Source organism: Parasteatoda tepidariorum, chromosome 3, assembly GCF_982258835.1.
Source record: "Parasteatoda tepidariorum strain Cologne lab strain chromosome 3, Ptep-v5.0, whole genome shotgun sequence".
Taxonomy (NCBI): Eukaryota; Metazoa; Arthropoda; class Arachnida; order Araneae; family Theridiidae; genus Parasteatoda; species Parasteatoda tepidariorum.
Window position 1 is genome coordinate 97,561,328 of NC_141757.1, and position 24,960 is coordinate 97,586,287.

The 24,960-nt window shown below is 27.8% G+C and overlaps 1 protein-coding gene across 5 annotated transcripts; it reads right to left on the reverse strand.

Annotated features, from left to right (window-relative positions):
- Positions 1-153: 153 nt before the first annotated feature.
- LOC107436318 (uncharacterized) lies at positions 154-24,882 on the reverse strand. 5 transcript variants are annotated; one of them, XM_043050030.3, is made up of 10 exons: positions 24,711-24,882; positions 20,854-20,910; positions 20,601-20,662; positions 19,538-19,603; positions 15,242-15,372; positions 14,251-14,413; positions 10,561-10,677; positions 2,479-2,583; positions 1,723-1,809; positions 154-1,137 (listed from the first exon to the last, which is right to left on the reverse strand). In XM_043050030.3, the coding sequence occupies exons 1-10, from the start codon at positions 24,796-24,798 to the stop codon at positions 958-960; spliced, it is 1,056 nt and encodes a 351-aa protein (XP_042905964.2). In that variant the 5' UTR covers positions 24,799-24,882; the 3' UTR covers positions 154-957. The 5 variants fall into 5 exon arrangements, with proteins under 5 accessions (XP_042905964.2, XP_042905965.2, XP_042905963.2 ...); XM_043050031.3 differs by having other exon boundaries at positions 24,647-24,782; XM_043050029.2 differs by having other exon boundaries at positions 24,598-24,779.
- Between the last annotated feature and the right edge of the window lie 78 nt (positions 24,883-24,960).

Below are 24,960 nucleotides of genomic sequence, written 5' to 3' on the forward strand. Positions count from 1 at the left end.
GCGTTAATTAAAATAATAATAATTAAAACCCAGTTATTACAAATTTATAGTTGCTTTAAACAATTTTTTAATAATAGTAACACATTATCAGAATATTATTTGAATGGAGTATGATATGTAATCTGTAATATGTTTTATTTATAACAAAATGTATGTATTCTGGAATATGTTTTATTTATAACAAAAAATTATTTCATAAGTATGCAGTAGTTACAAACATATACCACTTTTCATTTTCAAGCCATTTCAAATATTTACAAACATTACTAAACTTTGATTAAAAAAATTATCCTTAATTATTAATCAGATTTTACAATCAAAATTAATTTTTATTCTAAAAAAAGTGGTAAATTGCCTTTTTTTAAAAAAAACACCAACTGACAATCAAATTTTTTAGAATAACATTCAACTTTTTACAGACAATATTTCTTAAAGTTCAAAATAACAAACAAAAAAATCTTCTTAAACACATTAATAGAGAAAGCCACATAAAATGTATTTACAATATTTTTACAAAGCTCTCATATAAAAGCATATTTAGTAAAATTTAAACACATAAACTTCTTAATATGGTTACGCTTTCTTAATAAATCATTAACATAATTAAACACAAAAGAGTTATAAATTATTTTTAAACTAAATTTTAACAACAAAAAAAAAACTTTAAAAATCAACAATTTAAATTAAATAAAGAAATTAAAAAATAAGCTTCTACAAATATGCATTTAAGTGCACAAAAACACTAACATTTTTCGTTCAGAAATTAACTACAATCAAAATGAAGTACAAAAAAATCTGTTTAAAAATGATAGTCTGTATAAAAATCTATATTAATCTGAACTTATGTATGAAAATAATATTCATAAAATAAATGTGAGAGCTAGAACCCACAACAATAGAGTATGGATGGAAAAATGCATAAATAACAGAGAAATAGAACTATATATTTTCTTTTCTTCAGTTTCCTTGTGCCATAGTTGCATCAATCTGTTTAATCCAAGGAACAATCAATTTTATTTTTCTGCGATACATAGGGTCCTCAGCTATAGGATTATGCTCCAAATAGACAGTTTCCAGTTTCTTAAAGTTCTTAAGCACTTCTGCAGACTCCCAGGAAGTAATTTCATTATCATTAAACTAAAAAAAAATGAACACTTGAATTAAAATATTTTATAATGATAAGTAAACTGCGCTATAAATATACAACACTGCAAATTACACTAAATTTCAAATAAGTATTCATTCAGTTAGTTTTTTTTAACCACCGGATACCTAAAAATTTTTGCGATTCCACCTGGTTGCTTTCCTGAATATCTTTTGAATGACTTCACCGATTGGTATGGCATTTTTGTTACAGATTGCCATGATTTTTTCTAAAAATCATTTTGAGAAATTTTTCTATCCCTCTACAATTAGTTATTTGCATGCAATATTGAAAAATGTGTTTTTTCATGGTTTCAACTTTGTTCTGTCATGAAACCAGAATCATTACAAAATGCTTAAAAATATAGAAGCAAACTAATCTTGAGAAAAAATAAAATACCTAATTAAAGCTGGCTAAGCACATAGTTTAAACGCTGAAATAAAACTGTGTGCTAGGAACAAATATGCAGGATATCAAAAATTAAAGCACTATATTTAAAAGTCACAATAAATTTTAAATATATATGCTTATCCTTATTCTACAAAACAGCTTTTTAATTTCAAGATTTTAAAACATACCCAAAATTCTTCTAAATCAACCAAGTGATCAACATTTGATATTTTCTTAATCCTATTTCCTGTGAGATCCAAAGTTTGCAATTTGACCTGAAAACAATATAAAAATAATAGTTACTGTACTTTTTTTTAAATAAAATTTTTAAAAATATGTGTATACAATTTTTTTTAAAGAAAAATTTCATGACTTTATAAACAAAATATTAAAATTATATGTGATCATGTGCGGTTTCTGCACCACCCAATTTTAGAAATACAGTAGGGAACCGATTATCCGGAGCGATTGGGACCATCGATATTCCGGATAACTGATTCTTCCGGTTTTCTGAATCGCTACAAAAAGCCTTTTTTTATTGTTAAACCCAACTGGAAAAAAAAATTTGGAAATAATCTTAAAAAGAAGAAAAAACGATGAAGTAATACACTAATGATTATTTCCAAAATGATTGTAAGGTAAACATCTTTCAAAAAAGAACAAAAAATCCTAAAATCTTATGAGGAAAAAAAAAATCTTTTTTTTTAAAAAATGGCGGAAAATTTATCGAATTTCGTTCCAGTTTTTTGGTTTTAGGGTTTTTTGATTTTCGGATAACGGGTTCTGTACTGTACTTAAATATAAACTTGTAAAGTACAAGTTTATACTGTGCTACAATGTAACATATTTTAATTTCAATATTGACGATTTCAAAAAAAAAATACCCAATTTCTAATTAATTAAAATAATCAATATTTATGGAAAAAGAGATAAATAAATCTTACGTTATTCTGAAAGCCTTCCAACTCTGATATCCCATTGTGACTCAGATACAAGTGTTCAAGTTTCAAGGAATGATCTAATCCTTCAATTTTAGTAATCCTGTTACTCTGTCAAAGAAAGAAACATGACATTAACTCACAAAAATAATTTTTAGGTACTTAGTAGCTATGTTGAAGAAATAATTACCATCAAATACTTGATGAAATTATTGATTTTTATTTTAATAAGTTAATAAAATTCCAAAAGAAAAATAATCACAAATATGATTTTTCTTAGCGCTAGATTAAGGGGAAGAGACTTAACTGATTAAATATTTTTTTAAAGAAATATTCCTAGTTTATAATAACAGACTTAATTTTAATTTAAAACAAATAATTTTAGGTATGAAAAATAACATAAGAAAACTTCAGGAAATGTTTTTTTTTTTTTTTTTGTATCTATTACATATGGCTTCTGATTCTGTTTGGTACATTTTGTTAGAATAACAAACATTAATTTGGTACATTCTATTAGAATATACCACTGAGATCCATCTTCGGATGACCTAAAAACTTTAATCTTCCTGTAATAATAAAAATGACATTTCATAGATTTTTTTACATTTCTTCAAATTTAGAGAGTTACAATAATAGAAAAAGAAAACAATGGTGACAGCTGAAAAATATTACTTCAATACATTATTGTTTTACAGACAAGTTAAAGATTAGTTCAAGCCTGAAAGATAAAATTAGGGAAGATATAAAACAAAAACTCAAAGTGAAAGGTCAGGTAAAATATATTATTGAGATGACTTATTTATGATTATACTTCACACTGTTGTTCATTTTATGTTAAACATAGCTCAAAATGCATGTTTAAGAAAAAAAGACATAGTTTGGAATATGAGTTTGAAAAAATAAACGTAAATCAAAAGGTACATTTAAAAAAATAGACATTTGTAAAATTTCTCAAAGAATATGCTTAGAACTTTGAGTTAATAAAATGAACATATCTTAAAATGCATGTTTAAAAATAATGGACAGAACTCAATGCCCATTTAAGGTAATAGACATAGATTGATATGTCCAACGGAAAAAATAAACCTAAGCTATAAATGCGAGTCAATGAAACAGTATAGCTCAAATACAAACCCATTCAATGTTAAACAATGAACTGAAATTTTTATCATTTATTTTACCTTTAGAAAAAAAAGAAAAATATCAAAGCAATATTAGTTAGACTTTTTTAAATCGCTATGAATAATTATTAATCACTACAGGGTATCTGCTACATTTTAGATTTTCAAATTCATGACTTTCCATGACTGATTCCAAGAATTTTTCATGACTTAACGACGCTACTATTTTCTCCAACAAAAACACAACAATAAATTTAAAAAAGCATTATAAAAACATTGATTGAAATGATAATCAAAACAGTTATACTCTGCATCTTCTTATTTATAGATTTTAAATTTAAAAAATAGAGTAAAGAAAGAGTTGAAGCAATAAAACAGCTGGAAAAAAATACAAAAGCGAATAATTTTTTTCCTTTTTTTCTGCAGAATTACATTCTAAAGATACTTTTCTTGTTCAACGGAAAGGAAAGAAATACTCCTGATTTTTCTGTTCTCATTTCGGAATAAAAAAATTTGCCAATTACTGGCTTGCCTTCAGCTAAAATTTCAAATTGATAAAATAAAAATAATAAATAACAAAAGTTCTGAAATCACGTAAGTTCAAAAGATAATTCGCTCTAGAAATGTCTTTTCTTTCATTTTTTTAAAGAACACCATAATTTTTAAAGAACACGATAAAAGCATTTTATATTTTAATCAAATATAACTGTGAGTGGGGATTGTAGTAGTGACATAGGCAATTAGAAGGAGATTTATTGTAAAGGAGGGAGGCCTGAGCAGTCGCCTGGTAGTCGGGCGGCAGGGGCAATCAGGACCCTGTCGGTCTTGATTTCTTTTAGGTTTCTTAACCAATAATCTGCGGGTGGGGATCTAGCTAGCACCCTCGTTGGAGAAGGACCCCAACCAATGCATAAGATGAGAAAGAAAAAAAAAGCTGTTTTCCCACGCCACGTTTGCCTTCTTGAGACTATTCACTAGATGTTTTCTATTCTTTATACATAAATGGCGATGACAGGAGTGATAGCCAGACTACATGCCTAGGTCCTTTGGCGCCTCAAATTCCTCTGACCAAAGGTCCGAAAATCTCAGATGACGGAAAGTCATAACGTATGAATGAAAGGAGTAGAAAGCCATCTGCATAGGACTTTCGGCGATGATATGGAGCACCTGTAGTGAGCGGCGCCCGAAACAACGAACGTCCAGAAAGGTGGGGATAGAGTCATCAAGTGCAGGCTGACAGAAGGAAAGTCTAACCCTTTGTGTACAGCAGGTGTGTAAGAAGAAAAAGATACCGAAAACGCGAAGGGGTTCGAGAAGCATAAAGAGGGACTCATTCAACAAAAGAGTGAACATCTCACTGAACTAATAATTATTTTTGACAATTCTTTGTGTCTATAGCGACGATGTCAATGGGAAGTGACTCTTATCGATCATAGATAGACAGAGATTGTGCTATTCCATCTTTGATATCTAACCTTTTTTTTCAGACGATTGAGATTAACTTATATGTGATAATAGTTGTGTTGATGTGTTTAATTTTTAAAATTAATGTTTTTAATGTTAAATTTTTTCCTTCCTTTCTATGCTGATTGAGCGAGTGTCAGTGCATGGGCACTCACTTAAAGAAGCTGGAAAGAGAAAATGTATTATTCTTATTATAATTATATATATATATATATATATATATATATATATTTATTTGAGTATTACCATTGGTAAAGATTTGAGTTTTAATATTGTATTTTAGTACAACAAATAGTGTATTGATTGTTCAGCAAGTATAATTATCTATGTATAATTTTTTTTTTTTTTTGATTTTTTTTGTTAAGGAAGGGGTGAGATGTAGTAGTGACATAGGCAATTAGAAGGAGATTTATTGTAAAGGAGGGAGGCCTGAGCAGTCGCCTGGTAGTCAGGCGGCAGGGGCAATCAGGACCCTGTCGGTCTTGATTTCTTTTAGGTTTCTTAGCCAATAATCTGCGGGTGGGGATCTAGCTAGCACCCTCGTTGGAGAAGGACCCCAACCAATGGAAAGGGGACCGAGGTTTCCTGAGGATGAGGAAGAGAAAAAAAGAAAAAAGACGAATGGAAGGCGACAACTAACTGTTGACCAAAAAGGCGAGAAGGAAGACAGCACCCCCCCCCCCCCCCCGGAGAAGATGGTGAGAATATGTTTTAAATATTGTTTTTCTCTTGTCAATTTTCTAGGCCTCCTCCTCATTGCCTCACCTCATTTTTAATACCTCCTGGTAAATATACTATATTCGTGTTATTAATAATAGCTAATATCTTATTAAATAAAATTGTATTTTTTTAATTTAATGGTTATTGATTGTCTTCTCTAGTTTCTTATACACATTGCTTCAATCCTAATCTGACCGAACTTGGGTTTTGTTTAATATAAATTTTATCTATTGGATATGTTTAAATTATCCCTTAATAGTCACGACAGGGATTTTGTTACAAATTCAGATATTTGGAACACCAAGAAATTGGGGGGAGGGGAGTAAATTCCATTTTAAAAATTAGATTTTCCGGCGACCTAAATCCATGACTTTTCATGATTTTTTTTACAAAAATAAATAAAATCATGACATTTCATGACAAATTTTGTTCAATACCAAAATTCATGACTTTCCATAATTTTTCATGACTTTCCAGGTGCGCGGATACCCTGTCACTAGTTAATTCTTTTACAGTACAAAAGTTATAACAGTAGTTTTAAAAAAATATATTTCCATTTTGAGATAGGTCCATCGTTTAAACACATATAAAAACACATCCATCATCATAACACACACAAATACCTATGTGTTTTAAAAGTCCACGTGAAGTATTAGCTTTTTGTTCGCATCTAAATTAACCAAAATAACTTTCTATAGTTTTGAGATCAGAGGACTTTTCAATTACATTTTAACTGATTACCATTTTGCTAAAAACATGTCTGACATAAATCCTTTACTTTGTTTTCTTGACTATATTGCTCATCTCATTACATCCCTGTCGTATAAAGAAAAGTTCCCACCTTGGAATTTTGATGACGATCTCAGAGCTTTTTTAGCTTTGCTTATGAATTGACTGCCCTTTACAAGTTCTTTTTCGTGAAAATGTTTAATTTCTTTGAAGTGATTCAAATGACAATTCATTAACATTCAGGCATCTTCACTGTTTTCTGTTGTTCCAACAATTGCAAATGCAACATGATCTGTTGGATCTTATAACTATTTATCCGTTCCAATGTGTACAATACCAGATTCTCTCACGATATCTTTCGTAATGTTCCTATTTTTTCCTATAATAATTTTTCCCATAAGCCGCCAATCAGCTTGCACTCATTCTTTAGAAAACTCAAGCAAAGTTCCTTGCTTTTTCTTCCTTTGATTCTTCCATATTCTTTAAAACTTCACTTTTTTACACTTATAGATGAATTTCTTTTTATACAACTCGATTTTGAATATTTCAACCATGAAGATCAATAGCTTAGCCCATGAAATCTTTCCTAAATAGAACTTCATCAATATATTCAGATTCTAAATATCCGCAATCAATTCTCAGTTCGAGCATTTTTTCTAAATTATCCAGTTGTATAGATCAACAAATTTTCATCTTTTCTTTCACAGGAATGTCCAGCAATATTTCTAATTAATTCATGTCTTTCTGGCTCGCAAAAAGTATTATTTTCACTGGATTCTCAAAGACTTCTTTTCCATTTCATTTAGTACTCTGTAAAAGTTTTGGCGATTGACACATTTTAACAGTATTTAATAATGCCACTGTTTTGTTTCCCAATAAATGAGATCTTTAATCAAGCAAATCCTCTAATACGGCAATCTTGGTAACTACCTTTCCTAAATAACAGTTTAATTCAACTTCTAAAGTAAAACAAAATAATTCATTCTGCACAGTTTTTATCAAAACAAATTCTCCAGTATAAATTTCGGGTTCCACCTATTTCTTAGAAACTAAATGCAAGATGGCACCAGTATCTCAATAACATTCACCATGCCAAAATTTTAATATGGTGCCATTGCATCACTAAGTAAAGGTACTAAAACGCGTAAAGAGGCCACAATTTCCGAATGTTTCTTAAAATTGGGACATAGAGGCCGAGACCATAAAATCCATATTAGTAATATTGAATCAGTTTTCTTCCAGATTCGTTTTTGTGATCATTTTCTTTAAATGCAATTTCTCTGCCTTACGAACTTTTCTTTGGTTTTAACGTCACTTCTGATCTAAGTTTGCCAGAAATCATTTTGGTTGTTTCTATTACTATGAAACAAAGACTTCTCCTCAAAGTTGTTTTTTAAACTTTTGTAGTTATCTCTAAATTCTTGGCTAATTTAGAATAAGCATTTAACTCCATCCATTCTTCGGGAAAATGATCATTCATATCATTTGGTACATGATGCTTAACTTGCTCAGTTACCATCAAATTCTTAAGATCCTCAAAATTGGTAATTTTTAGATAAGAAATTCATTGACTAAAATAATTTAACTCTTGGGCGAAATTTCGTCAAGACTTTTCAGGAGACTTTGAATGCTGGTAAAAATTTTGTTTAAGTTCTTTGGCATAAAGTTTGTATCGTTTCAGAATCAGTTCTTTTACAGAATCATAACTATAGACATCTTTAAGTGATTCTCTTGCCAACATATTTTAAATGTCTGGTAGTACTGCGCTTAATAGATAAGGCATTCATTCTTCTTTTGAAATCTGTGCTATCTCTGCTCTACCCTCAAAATTAATGAGATATGTCGTTTCATTTTTATTCTCTAGAAATTTAGGAGTTATTTGTAATAGTTGTATTTCACGATTTGCTTTCATTGATACCGGTCTATCTTGACATTGATGAGTTTGAGTACTCAATTCTAATTCAAGCTTTCGCTATTCTCTTTCTAAGTGTCAATTTTCTCTTGTTGCTCAAGTTCCTCTTGCCTAACTCTCTCCTCAATAAATCTTAAGATATTTTCACATCCTCAATCTAATAATTTTTACTTCCCCGAAGTATTTGCTTTATTTCACACACATGTACTTAAGAAGAATTGTTTCACCTGGCTCTTCAACAAAATCTGATTTTTTTTTCTTTTATTAAGGAAGGCTATAACTCTTATTGCATTATACTGTATGAACTACTGTGTTTCAGTATATTTTCAAATAACTTAATAACTTGCAATATAACTTAAGAAGTTCAAGTCTCCTAAAAGAAATCAATTAAACTTTTCAAAAATCCATGACGCTGCCACCACTACTAATTCTGTAGTGTCACAACTAACAGAAAATACGGCGTGAGTTCTAAAAATCTATTTCCACACTATATACGCAAATTCTTAATAGGGAAAAAACAGGCTCTCGATTAGTTAAAACATGCTCATTTAGGCACAAAGTCAACTCGGATGAAAAAAATTTTCACCCCATCTGATCAGTTTCCAATTTTTTTATTAAAATTCATACAATACACAGACATTTTCTATTATCTATATATATTTGTGTTTTCTAAACATAAAGTCCTATGAAGAATATATAAATTAATAAATATTTAATTTCAATAAATTTTTTTTTTTGCACTTTATATTGAATTAATAATTTTCATAAATTCTTCTTTCTTTATTGGCACTACAGCCCGGCATGGGCCTTAGACTGCAGCACAATATTTCTCCAGACAGCTCTGTTCCTAACCTCAATCGATATACAATTATATGCATATCTACCGTATATTCCGGCGCATAACGCACCCCGGCGTATAACGCGCACACGTAATTTCTAATTACTTTTTTTAAATTTTAAGATATACTCCTCGTACAACGCACACGAAAATTTAGATTTTTTACAGAAAAACTTTTCCCAAATGTAATTTTCCAAAAGGTATTTTTGCTCATGTCCACGAAAAAGGCTGGATGGACGAAAATGGTGTTAAATTGTGGGTAAAAAATGTCTGGCAAATACGTCCTGGTTGCGTAAGAAAACCAGAAAGCCTTTTAGTGTGTGACATGTTTAGGTCCCACCTTACAGATAATACAAAAAAATTTTAGAAAGAATGTAACACCAATATGGCAGTTATTTCGGGTGGATTGACACCATTAGTTCAGCCATTGGACGCCTGCTTAAACAAACCATTTAAAGCCAATTTAAAAAAAACAGTGGAACACTTGGATGTTGGAGGGCGAGAATACGAAAGGAGGACATATGCGTCATGCAAGTTTGGAAACAGTGTGCGAATGGATATTAAAAGCATGGAATGAAATTAAGCTTGAGATGGTTAGAAAATCATTCAAAAAATGCAGCATTTCAAATAATCTGGACGGATCAGAAAATGACTGCTTATTTAAGGATGAGGGTAACACAGATGATGAAGACGAAACAGATTGTGATGACGTGCCTGAAGAAATAACGGAAGACGAATATAATGAACTATTTATGTAATAACGAAAATCAATAAAGTACATAGGTAATGGTATGTTATTTCCTTAAAATAAAAGTATTTTTCCACATTTAAATCTTTTTAATCTATAATTTTTTATATTCGGCGTATACCGCGCAACCGTAAATTCCAATGTTATTTTTTGTATTAAAAGTGCGCGTTATACGCCGGAATATACGGTATATACAATTTGACAGGGAACTGAAAATTAGTTCAGGTTAAAAGAAATTCACATAAAGAAAGTTTTTAACGAGGTTTGATTGCATATATTTTTGTGGGATATATTTGAGCATATATATAAATATTTAAAGTAAAGAAAAAAAGTAAAATATAAGGTTGCATAATATTTTCTTGAACAAAATGAAAACAAATTAAAAAGTATAGCTATTTTATCAATTGAAAATTTCTTTTCAAATAATTTTATACAAAAGAAATATAAAAATCATTCATAAATAGCTCAATAATTGTAAATACAATTCCTGAAAACAGTTTAAAAACAATATTAAAAAAATTTTTCCCTTCAATTAACTAGAGTAAAAAGTACTCACCTGTAAACTTAAAAGCTCAAGATTTTCAAGAGCTTCAAGATTCTGTAATTTGGAAATCTTATTCTTTCCAAGAAACAAATTAGTCAAATTTTTAAGCCCCTCTAAGTTTTCTATCACCTAAAATGATACAGATGAGAAATACTACCAGAATTGAAGAATAAATATGACAATAAAATGCATGGCATTACTAATAATAAAATTATCTAGTAATTATATTAACAAACATATGAAATACATAAATATCTATAAAGAGAAGATGAGTTATTTTTCAAATACAATACAGGGGCCCTACCATGAACTACCGGGAATGGAATGAAGATTCCCGGCTGGAAAGTGAAACTGGGAAAGTTTGGTTCCATGAATGCTCAATACCGTACCATGAACACTCCCTTGGAATCAGACATTCCCCGATAACTCGCTCTCAGGGCGTGGCTAAAATTTAACCAATCACACAATTTACTTTAGATTTTCTTTTTGAGTTTGGCAGCATTAGCATGAGTAAAACGAAACGAGCTTCTGCTATTTAGATAATATTTTTGACTACTTATTGTTTTATTTTTATGATGTTTTTTGTTTTCATTAGACTAAAAAAACATGAACTGCGAACACTTTGAAATATTCTTCAATTTATTATACATATAGTTTTATTAATTAAAAACTATCATATTTATCATGTATAATTCATAAAATAAAATCCTTTTTTCATAATAAATATTTCTGATATATCCCTTAATACGTTTCATTATTTATTTTAAATATTTTTTAAAAAGTACAACTCTTAAAATAATGATCATATTTTAATGAATTAAGATTCAAAATTTCGTGCCTGAGAACTGCAAGTAGATAGATTACTAATTATACTAGTTTTTAAATCTAAACTAATTTCTAGAAAGAATTCAAATTTTATCAGACAAAACTATTAACGCTTACCTTGATCACTTTGAAATTAATTTAATTTCAGAAAAGTTCATTAGTTTTCAAGTAAAATTGTAACAATATGAATGACTAAAAAGTTACTACTTTGCTTATTACTTTGGTTTATTTGTTACATTATAAAAGTGACTGTTTTTACTGATAGTTAAATAAATATGTTCACAAGAAATTAATTTCTAGATCTGCGTAAATTTTTTTTCGTGATTTGTAAAATCATTTTACGTATGAAATACTTAAAAATTATAGTTCAGGGAACTACTTCCGCAGCTTTATTTTAATGGAAGAATGAGAATAAAAATTTTTAAAATGAGTAAGAGAAGAAATAAATACAAATTTCATAAATATTTTTTGAAACGTTTTTATTCTTTTTTGTATTTCTTATTATAAATAAATTGTTTACTTTATAATACATCATGCCTGTAAAAAATTATTTTAAATGTGCTGTCATTGGTGTATAATATAAAGAACTATTGTTCGAAAGGAAGTTAAATATTGTTGAATTAAAAGTTCATCGAAAGAAAATTAAAAAAAGAAATGATTGGAACTTCAGAAAAAGGTATTGGCCAAGTAATACATCCCGTAATAATAACATAGAAATAGTAACAATTACTATATAATGAGAGCATAATTATTTTTAGTTTGCCGTAATTTCTTAGTTAACTCTGAAAGTATCTTTTCGTTCACACATACTAATGAAACAAAACATTTCTCTTTTAATTATCGTCTTGAAAATGTCTCGGGCACGTTTATCTTTTAGAAATTTTGTTATCTTCTCTTATGAAATAGAAAAAAATTAAGACATTCATCGACGAAATATCGTATTTAGTCCTTAAAAATTCATCATTCCCTCCTTGGAACGACGATTCCAGGTGCCGGAGACTGGTTGAAATGAAACCGATTCCAATTCCAGCCAAGAAACTCTTTCCAAGGTGTTCGTGGTGGGGAAAAATAATTCCCGTTGGAACGTGACGTCATTCCCAGATGGAATTTCATTCCATGGAGCTCATGGTAGGGTTCCTGGTGAAAAGCTGGAAATGTTATTAAGGGCAATACCCTTCATATTAGTTAGTTCCTTTGAAAGGAACTTTGCAACACATTAGTGCAAAACACTGAAATTATTACTGCCAAAGGCATCAGGGAATTTAGAATTTTAAACTAGCAAATTAACCCTTCCTTATGTGGTTGACTATCAAATAATGTACAAAAAATTTTAGTTAGAAACATACAAAGTATATGCAGGGTATCTGCTACATTTTATATTTTTAAATTCATGACTTTTCATGACTAATTCCAAGAATTTCTCATGACTTAACGAAGTTAGTATTTTCTCCGACAAAAACACAATAGTAAATTTAAAAAAGCATCATAATAACATTCATTGAAATGATAGGTGTAACCAAAACTGTTATACTCTGCATCTTCTTATTTACGGATTTTTAATTTAATAAACAGAGAAAGCAATAAAATAGCTGAAGCAATAAAATAGCTTAAAAAATACAAAAGTTTTTTTTTCTTTTTTCCGCAGAATTATATTCTAAAGATACTTTTCTTGTTCAAGGGAAAGGAAAGAAATACTTCTGATTTTTCTGTCCTCATTTTGGAATGAAAATAATTCGCCAATCACTGGCTTGCTTCAGCTAGAATTTTAAATTGATAAAATAAAAAAATAAATAATAAAAATTCTGAAATCACAGAAGTTTAAAAGATAATTTGCTCTATAAATGATGTTTTTTTCTTCATTTTTTGAAAGAACACAATTTTTAAAGAACACAATTGATAAAAAAATTTTACATTTTAATAAAATATGACTGAGTGGAAAGTTTGTTACAAATTCAGATATTCAATATACCGATATATAATAATTAGATTTTTTAGCTACAACAAGTTCATGTTCATTCATGACTTTCTATTACTTTTTTAAAAAAATAGTTAAAATCATGACATTTCACGACAAATTTTGCTCAATACCGAAATTCATGACTTTCCATGATTTTTCATGACTTTCCAGATGCGCGGATACCCTGTATATGCGACTTCAAACTTGTTTTTTTTAAAAAATGATAATGCAATGCTTAAATGTTTTATTGATTTTTACTTAAGAAATCATTTGCTATAACATATTTAAAAAGAAAATATTTCTCATACCAAATGTTTTTATATGATATTTCTCATCAAATGAATAGCTGTGACTGAACTTAATGCGGCGACTGAACTTAACTTAATCGTAACCGCGATCAGTAACTGTCTCTGTCATTTCACCAGAAGAATCTTAACCGCCATTGTAGAATGACGCGCTGCTCTTATCTCATATTTTCTCTTCTTATACTTAATATTTAAAATGTTAAATAAATACTAATTAAATGTAAACTCAATCTATTCATCTCCTAGACTCAACCAACCACCACAAATACATTTTAAAATAATTTTTATGTTTCTATCTTACTTTTTCAGTTTTTTAGATTACCAGCAATTTTTGTTATCAATGGAAATCTTGTCAACAAATTCCGCAGATAATTGGGACTTAATTGTATAAAACAAGATCAATAATTTATAAAATAAACAAATAACAATATAATAAAAAATAACTTAGTAAGAAATAACAGAACAGTAAGAAATAAAAAAATAAGAAGTAAGATATATTAGAATGTAAGCAAATATGATTCATCGTATATTTTATTCAAACAAGGAAAGTAAAAGTACGAAAATTAAAAAGAGTTATATTAATCCGTATAGTAATAAAACAAAAATACTACTTACTCTAATTCTGTTGGATCCAAGTTCCAGCATTTCCAAGTTCTCCAGGTGATTTACATTTTCAATTTTAGTGATTTTATTGTTGATTAGAAATAACTTCCTTAAATTTAACAAGTTATCTAAGTTTTCAATTTTTGCAATTCTGTTAAAAGACACATCTAGGATTCTGAAAGAAAATAAAAAGAATTTATTATATCTTATTTTATTATAAATAAAACAATAAAAAGCTATTTCTTTTTATACAAATAAAATTTATTTAGATTTAAGCCACTCTTTAAACTAAGCAATCAGAGTAATAATGCAATTGGGTAAAAATTACAAAACAATGAGGAAGCTATTCTTTTTCCATTTTTAATATTTATTTATTCATTGTTTTTTTAATAGAAAGAAAGATATATTCCTCTAAAATCAGAGCATACAATACATCAAAGCATTTAGCTACACAGAGCTGCAATTTAATGGTATTTTTTGAGTAAAGGGCAAAGAAATTTAACTACTTTTTTTTTTACTTTTCTTATTACACTTAATTTTTTGCAAACATCCCTTTTCTTCAGTGTTTAAAAAATGTATTAAATAAAAAAAGAAAGTTGGCAAAAATCTACATTTTTTGGCGACATTTTGCTTGTTTCCAACATGTGCCGAAATGTACCTATATTTCAATGTAATTACCAAATCATATTGAATGCTGAATTTAATTATGCAAATGTTAAAAATAAATAATTAAAATGAAAATATTCTTTATTACATAATGATATTTTGTTACAATCAGTAATTTTAAATTACCATATACAATAGTCTCATATATATATTACACACATAAAAAGAGACAAACAGTTTTATATTAACCACAATTGCCTGGAAAAATAGATTTTGTATGAATTCTATTTATAACAAGATTTATTATTTTACAAAATGCCAATCCTATGTTTAATTTACTATATGTAATTGATAGATTGTACATTGCAATAAAGACGAAAATTTCATACATACTTACTCTAAATTTACTAAAACATCTAGATTTTCAAGCTTAGTAATTTGATTATCATACAGCTCAAGCTCTCTCAATGTTGTAAGAGAATGTAAATTTTCAATTTTTTTAATCAAATTGTTTCTGAAACACAGTACCTAAAATATAGATAAATGGAGTTACTATACAATCTACTTTTACTTAACATTATTATTTTTCATATACAAAGAGATTCTTTTTCTCCAGAATAGATACTTTTCAAGATTGAATGCAATTTTATAATATCAATTTCTTTTTGGATAAGGTTCACATATTTTCACGAATTAATAATTGTTTGATTATAAATACTGGTGAGCAACTATTATTAATTAATAACGTCAAAAATAACTGTAATTGTTAATTAAATTAATGAACCCATAGAGTCAGCTTCCCCTCTATGCGTCAGTTTCGCTTTCATGGAAATATGCATCAGTTTTTATATCCTTTCGTTTTCATTCATTTAAAAAGAATGAATTTTCATTTTTAATTGTAATGTTTTGAAGCTAATTTAAGTAAATGTTATGTATTATGAGCCACGATGCTGCATCAAACTTGACGAAAAATGCAATTTACAATGCACAATCAAGATAACAATACAAAAGGGTTCTAGTAACTGTGACTGACAAAGAAACAAAAAAAGGGTAAAAAAAATATATAGGTGAGAATAACAAGGGCACTTATAGGTTGAGAAAAGAATTTCTGTTAGAATTATATAGTTATAAAAGAGAAGAGGCTGTGAAGAATTTTATGAAACATTTGAGAGAATTTTAAGGTGAAATTGTATCTTGAAAGGCACATATATTATTTTATAACAGCATTACATAACTTTCTACGATAAATACTTTAAAAAAATCAAAACATACAGAGTAAGGTTAAAAAATGCTCTGCTTATTTTGACATCTATTAGAAATTTAATACAATTTGAGGAGGGATTCAAAGCCACTCTAATTTTAGAATAAATATTTTGTTAGTACAATAATATTTAATATTAGTATCATAACTGTTAATCAGTATAATAGATAATAATCACAATTACATTTCTAGGCTTTGTAGTAGGCCAAGAAAAAATCAGGACAATACTTTCAAAAAAACAAAACAAACAAAAAAACAATACATCAGGTCAGTTTTTGGAACAGCATACTACTATACCAGACTGCTTTTAAAAAAGGCAAACTAAAAAAAGTATAATTTACCCCACTTACAGTTTCCGGCTAAATTTTTAGAAGCACTATAACAGGGGTGGCGAACCTTTATGCACCAGCGTGCCATTTTTTTCAAAAAATTGTTTAATGAGGTCATAGACGTGCCGTCAAATAATTTTGACTTCGTGATTATTGGGAAAATAATAATACTAAATACTATCAAAACTCTTTATTTACTATAAAGAAAAAAACATTTTGCAGTGTCTCGATTAGAAGCGTAATTCAACTTAAAGTAACATCAGTGTAAATTCTGTTTTTGCAGATTAGATGTCAAATACTTATATTAGGTTGTAAGATGTTAATTTAAGCAGGACTGTTAAATCTCTTTTTGCTGGTTATTTATTGTTAGCTTGTTTTTTATGGTTACTAATTTTTTTTTGGCATTAATTATAAATTTTTTTGTTAATAATTTTTAATTTTTTTGTTTGTTTTTGTGAATTTTAATTTAATTGTTATCGTAGTGAGCTTTGTGATCAGTGGCGTGCCCAGAATAGTGTGTCGCGTGCCATTGGTTTGCCATCCCTGCACTATAAGATTCTACCGCATCTTTACTTTCGCTTCGGGGACAATTTGTCCCCTAACTCAATTTTCTTCTTCATGTGTTGTACGCTAGCTTCAGAGGCCTACAATTTTTGTGATATTTTGCAGTTTGAAAATATTTTAGCATTCACAAGGACCTTTACTTCAACTTTTTTACATGGTGAAATATGGCCTTCTTTACCCATGATGAAAATGTTCCAATTGATTATTTAAACACATCACACAAAATAAACAAATAATTGCATAGTATAAAACTTTGAAACATATAAACACAGTGCATAAAGTCACATAAACACGTCCGCAACTGAAACTGGTATGCACTTGTTTACATCCGTGCATGAATTGGTTAACATTATGTAAAAACTCATGCAAAACATGTAATTATTAAAAAACTACAGTGCATCTAATGATTTGGCCCAGGGACTGTAAGCTTAGTAAAGGCAAATTTTCTTGCAAAAGAATAATATAAGGTACAATTTTTAGTTCAGAATTAATTTGTTTAGAACTAAAAGTTTTTGCAGTTTCCAGTGTAATTTTATCAATACTGAACAACTGATAATAATTTCAAATCAGTACACGTAAAATTTTCATAATAATGTTGCATTTAAAAATATAAAAAAAATAACCAGTACCAATTAGTAAATATACAATTAATTGAGTTCCAAGATTTTTTTAACGAAACAATTTAAAAAAAAAAAAAAAATTATAATTTTTATCTTGGAGTGAACGTACCACTTGATATTTTTGCACAAAAGTAATTTAAGCAGATGTAATTCTTCATTTCTTCTTTTAAAAATTCCATAACATAATTACTGTATAGTTGATTGGAATCAATCAATTTTACAATCACATGACAGAGATGAATTATTAATTATGACACTACAAAAGTTCACCCTACAAGATTTGTCACTGCACTTACTTAAAATAATAAATAATTGTATGACCTCTGATTTCTTCACCATAAAACTATGATAATGTAATACTGTTATTTGATTTTTTTTTTCTTCATATTATAACTGAATTCTCAAAAGAGTTTAAATGAATCCTGAGAGTAGGGCTGTATGCCTGAATCATGTATCTAGTTAGCAGGGTTGGCATGTTTTAAATCATTTGATTCCTTAAAAAAAAAATTTAAAAATCATTGATTTAAACAAATTGATATTTTTCAAATAAATTAATAAGTTGAAAATATTTTTAATAAATATATTCTTTAAGATGTGATTCTTTTTAATGTCGGATTTCCTTGAAATTGCAGGTTTCATCCAAAAAAAATAATGAAAAGGTAAACCAGTTACATAAACTGGTTTACCTTTCATGTAACTGGTAACCAATTGTATGACCTCTGAAAGGTAATCCTTGAAATTGCAGGTTTCATCCAAAAAAATAATGAAAAGGTAAATTGCTATATTTCAAAATAGACTGATAAATAAATGAAATCAGATACTAAAAGTGTAATGTTAAACTATTAAATTATAATTTTCTATTCGCTTTTTATAAAATAATTTGCTAGTAATACATATATATGATGTGGCATAGTCAAATAAATACAAAACTAGTTTTATGTTCATTTGAGTACTTAATAAGTGCTTTTAGAACATAATAAATGCATAGTTAGTGTTTACCAATATTGAAGAAAGACTTGTTCTGCCCAGGGAAACTTACAATATATTTTTTCTTTAATATATTCTGATCTAAACTAATTTACTTTTCTTTGAATATCTAATTGATAAAATAAAATTTAAAATTTTAGGATGTTTATCTTGAACAAATATAACTTATTTTATTTATTCATTGATTAGTTATTAATAATAAAATAACAATTTGGGAATCATATTAGAAAGAAATATTAGCTCATTATATTCAATATTATATTAGTTTAGCTTATTATTTTTAAATAATATTAAGCACCATTAATGCATTTTATCAGATGATTTGGCTGGTAAATATTGAAAAAAACTACTTGATGAAAATAAGAAATATCTGATTAAAATTAAATTAATCTGGATCTTTAAAAAAAAAAATTCATGAATTTTGCCAACCCTGTTAATTACTAGACGATCCTTAAATTTAAACAATCAAATTTAACGATTTCTTCTAGCATTACGAATTTTTTTAAAAAAAGGTATCAAAATTTTACATTTTTTGTTCTTTTAAATCTAATTCTTAAAATTCTGCTTTCGAATTTTGCGAAATGGGATGTTCTGAATATACACAAAAATCTGGAGTATCAAGACAAAAAGTTAAAAATCAGAAAAAAATATTTTTCAAAAGGAAAATCAGGAATATTGGGAGAGCTATGAACTTCCCATTTTCTCTTCTAACAGCAAAGTTGAAACAATTAATTAAGAATTTATTACCATAGTCAGATAGTTTGTTTCCTGAAAAAAAAATTTTTACTGAACTGAATGAATTAAATTATAAAAAATACACAAATATTGTTACAAAAAAAATTGACTCTTCATTTATAACACTTAGTATAATAATACATGTTCTTTTATATCAATAAAAATTAGAAACAGATTGATATACAAAAATATATTACTTCTACTGCTGTCAAATGCTCTAAGTTCTCTATTTTTCTTATTCTGCAGTGTGTTAAATCAATGTCCTAGAAGAGGAAACAAAAATTCAGTGAAATAAAATTCAATAAAAACCAACTTTAATAAAAACTATAACAAAATCTAATAAATTCAAAATCTTTGAAACTTAACTTGGGTGCTCTTTCAAGGCAGGCACTTAATGTTCCATATGTTTGTTTGTTTTTGTTTTTTTTTTAACTTCTGATTCCTATGCCACCTTATGCATAAAAACCATTATAACACTCTCTCCATACTCTTAAACAGTAACTAAACACTTAACTTTTTTTTTTAATCCTCAAATTTTAAAATGAAAAAGGACAAATTTTATATAAATATGTAGGCATCTATGAATATCTTAAAAATTTATGTACGCATGCTCATACAACATTCCACTTTATTCAAACAGTTTATATGCCGACAAATAAAACATAGACATTTTCATTAAACTAGCTACAAATAAATTTTTTTCAATATAATTTTATTTTGGACAGAAAGTTCATGTAAAAATAATAGTTTCTTAAAATCGTTAAAAATTTCATATTCATTTTACTATTATGATATATCAGGAAACAAAAATTTACTTTTATTGTATTGAATATCATTTACATGTCCTCCTTATAAAAAGAATGTAGAAATACATTAAAAAGTAAAAAAAATAAGCAATATTATTTTATTTATAAGTAATATTATAATAATTATAAAGTAATATATTTATAAATTAATATAATTAATGATATTAAAATTTTAAATTAGATTTTAGAGAGAATTCAAGAAAAATTACATTAAAGAAATGCATTATAGCTGTCTTTAACTAAGATTAACGAATGGCATTAGCAGTTTTTAACCTTATTGAAGTTCAAAAAATGCTAATGTTACTTTTTTATAATATAAAATTCATGTTTCTATAAATTTACTTTTAACATACGGCTCCTCTTCATTGTTTTGCTGTTGTTCAATGAAAAACATTTTTTAAATTGTATAATAGAAAAACCAAAGTTAACAATGAAAATAAATTTAATCACTTACAACTTCGTCCTCAGCGAATTCCATAGGTACTTCTTCTCCATCATCCATTTTTTCTTCCTCCTCTAAAACAGAATTTATAAAAATTTGTTTCCATTTTTATAAAGTTAATCAAAATAATTTTAATATTCGCAATAAATTTTTAACATAGGATCTCTTCTAGCCTATAAACAAAAACTAACTACATGAAAATGCATTATTCAACACCACATAATGTTAAATAATCAAGAAATTAAGTATTTAAAAGATGTCATACCCTCATCACTTTCATCAGTATTAACAGCATGCTCTTCTGATGCCATAATTAAAATATCTGTAAAAATATAAATTTTAATTTGATAATATTCTTTTAGATTAACATAACAAATTTTAAATGATAACATATGAAAAAGTAAAATATATATACACACAATTTATAATACTTATAAGGAACTTTTTTGCATTGAAAAATTATTGCACATAAATACTAGTTTCATATGTTAGTTTCTTCCATAAAGTTTAAAATTTTTCTTATTTGTTTCTTGTTATTCAATACGTAAATATATTACCAAATATGCCCTCTGACTGAACTCTATTACATTTTTTCATTACATTACATTACAAACACTACATTTTTTCAAGCTTCTGAATTTTATTTGATTCTGAAAAGTAAGTTTAATTCTCTTACCCTTTCTCAAAAAAATAGAGCAACTATTATTTAATGCTAAATAATAAATGGATGCCATATTCTACTTTAAAACTTTCTTTCTCATTAACTTCCAACACTTTAACAGAAATATACATCCTATTACTATATGTTTGCTATAATTTTGTTAAGTCTTAAAGTATCCTTTTACTTGCAGATTTTTTTTTATCTATAGGGTCAGGATGAGATTTCTCATAACTCCTTTTTAATAAAGTGCCAATAATTATTTCTGTCTGCCCAATATTCTGAAGCATCTCTGTTAACAATTCATTCGGAATTGGATCCTGTAAACGAAAGGTTTATGGGAGAGAGGGTCTTTCCTTCCTCTATGGCCATCAGTTAAAATACGAACTTTCAAACATTTAAATATTATTGATCTATAACCGTGAAATTCTCAATGCTGAAGAATCTATCTAGATGTTTAACATTTAAAAAAAGGTCCTTTTTCACAACTAGAACTACACAGTTATTAAGAAATATCAAAAATTGAATATTGTTATTCTTTTTTATTATTTAGCTCTAAAAAGCTAAGTCTACATTATAGCAACTCTTTTAAACTATAATTCTGAAATATGACGAAAGCCAGCATTTATGAATATTCAAAATATTTCTTAAATATCATTATTCTGCACTTACATTGTGCAATGATAACAATGAATATTGAATAAAACAAATTGCTATTTTCATTTCTCACTTAAATTACTAATTTAAGTTGAATGCATACACATTAGAATGTGCTCACATGTGATAGCATATGAGAGAAACAATGACATCTAAGAAGTATTTTGGTGACTATAGAATAATTCCTTGATAAACAACAACGACATTCAATTTTGGTCTTTAACAGTACACGATGGTATAGAATAAGGGTTTCCAACTTCCTTTTATCCAGGGCCACAATTAAAAACACCAGTTTACTGGAGGGCTGCAACTTAATCAAAATTCTATACAGTACTCTTTTGTGTTTGAGGGCACATTGCCAAATTTTTAACAAAACAAGTTATACAAAAAAAATTTATTGAAAAACAAATTAAATAAGAAGTAGATATTTTAAAATATTTAATTGAATATTAAAAAAACAATCTGGGTGACTATCTCTGGGTGAATGTGCTCATATGAAGTGCACATATTAAGCAGCTACGATATAAAACCTTAAAAAGTTTGGCATTTGAACCACGTATAATAGCATAATATTCGTTATGTTTTATCTGCAGCATCTTTGATAACTCTTATTGTTTTGATGGTGACCATGTTTATTTTTGATTTTCCAAACTCCAGACAATTCTTTATTAACAGAGAAGCCCTTTTCAATTAATGCTTGTGCATCAAAAATGTAAGATTATAGATTGATGACTGTGTTGAAGAAGATCTTGATTATTTTTTAATAATTTTTTAAAATATATAGTTCACTAATCTATAACTTTTTAACAGAATCTTCATTAATATATGCAACATATTTGCAGAGTATATTTCTCAGTGGATGTAAAATAAGTAAATTTTGCACAATGAAATTGCAGGAAAAAATAAAATGTATAGAATTTATAGAACAAGATGCAAAAGAGATGTTTTTAAAGTTTTAAAAAAATTTTAAAAAATGCACGATTTATAAAAAGCAGTTACCCCTGCATCTTCTTAACTAAAAGTAAGGGTGGATCCTAGAACAGCCCTACCTGTGGCAATTTTTTGAAATCTCGCTAAACTAGGTGTCTGGAATGTAATTCAGGGAGATATGTTGCCACCTTACACATCCTCTATTTTGATTATTTTTATTTCATTTTATTAAAAATATTTTAATAAATTTGTAACAATTCAAATTGCTTTTTTAATAATGAAAAACCTGGCGACATTTCAAAAAGGCGCCAAGGGGTGGGCTATTCTAGGATTTTACCAAAATTAATACAGTGAATTCGCGATAACTCGAATCTGATAGGACTGACGAAAAACTTCGACATATCGGAAGTTCGACTTATCGTTAGTTTCGGTTTTGGACTTTCAAAATATAGACGCATTATTTAATTAATGCTTATTAATTACAAATCTTCTAAATGCTTACAATATTTAAGATCATTTTTCTGACAAGCCATTTACGATAAGACTGTTAGAAGTACTTTATGATACCCTAGTCCATCGGCTGCCACTTTGCTGTTGTGTTTGGCGGGAGAAAAATGCAAGTTTACTGCTTTCAAATTAGGTAGATCACTATGCGCTGTGCATTTATCCATAAAGAGTATCACTTTTCTTTTTTTAGCGAAAAATTTCCGATCCAATTTTCTTACATAGTCTTCAAATAAAACTGATGTCATCCAAAACTTTTTGTTAGACTTGTAATCCAAAGGATACGTTTTTACATTCTTGAAACATCGGGGATTTCGGTATTTTCCGATAACAAGTAAGGGCAATTTCTCTGTCCCAGACGCATTTTCTTCAACTAGGACAGTGAAACGTTCCTTGCTCATTTTACCCCTTGAGCAGTTTTCATCCTTAAACATCATAGTCTTATTTGGAGGACATTTAAAAAATAAATCCATTTCATCAATATTGAAAAAATCATTTTAACTGTATCCTTGAAGTAAATTTGGTAACGTTTCATTTAATCACTGTTAAATGAGCTTCATTTACTTCAAGACGCTTCATTTACTTCAAGAGGGACAGCTTTAGCTTCTCCATGAAGAATGCGAAAGACATTGTGCGTGTTTTGCAAAGGAAGGGGCAAGATATCAACTCCTGGTTTTTTTTTCTTGCTTTAAAAGATCCAAAAAAAATCGAGTTAAAGGTAGTAAAATTCGAGTAATCGAGAATAATTAACATGAAATTGAAGGTAAAAGGGTCGGGACCTTATAAAAAAATCGAGTTATAGTAATATTCGAGTTATCGTACTTCGAGTTATAGCGAATTGACTGTATAAGGGAACGTAATCAATACTGATAAGATGAATAATAAAATTTGCAAGTAAAATAGACATTTCAAACAAATTGCAACTTAAGGGGAAAGTCATTAAAAACAATGATCATATTGCACATACAGTATATTTTCAACACAAATATAGATAAAAAAAAATTTTAACACAAATATATACAAAGAAGCTGAATTATTAAGATGATTTATTCAACATTAATAGGGATGAAAATTAAAATTTCCTTTGAATAAAAGTAAGAATAATCTCGAGCATATTCAATTGTTTAAATATAGCCAGAACCATAAGAAGACATGCTTTAGAAATATTGCTCTAAACTGTTAAAATCTGAAATTTCAAAAATAATTATGATTTTGATATGTTAAATGTCCCCAGTAGTAGTTTGCAGATGAGTCTCTTACAACATTCTAAAGAATTAAAAACAGTAACAATGAATAAAAACAGCTCTACTTTAAAATAATTAATCAACTATCACTACACTTAAATTCTTGTTAGTTAAATGGCCGGCTATTACCTTTTATTTGAAATTTAAAGTCAACAAAATCAAATGTCACTTCGACTTGTTTATGAAAACTTCGATAACAATAGAATATTATAGTCATATCGATATAATTTTTAAACCGAAACAAGAACTATGTCTATTCGATATTTTCATTCTGATACGAGTTTCAAGATCATTCACGTTCAAAGAACTAATTTCTATTTAAATTTAACTATCTTGTATTTTTTAAATAAAGTAAAATAAGTAATACGATCTAACATTT

What these genes read in the sequence shown, in the direction of transcription:
- LOC107436318 (XM_043050030.3), bottom strand. Translation starts at nt 24,798, where the DNA reads ATGACTATAATATTCTATTGTTATCGAAGTTTTCATAAACAAGTCGAA. An exon ending in AGCATTTGACAGCAGTAGAA is followed by an intron (nt 15,373 to 19,537) that starts GTAATATATTTT and finishes TCTATATTTTAG; the next exon opens with GTACTGTGTTTCAGAAACAA. An exon ending in GATGTTTTAGTAAATTTAGA is followed by an intron (nt 14,414 to 15,241) that starts GTAAGTATGTAT and finishes ATTTTCTTTCAG; the next exon opens with AATCCTAGATGTGTCTTTTA.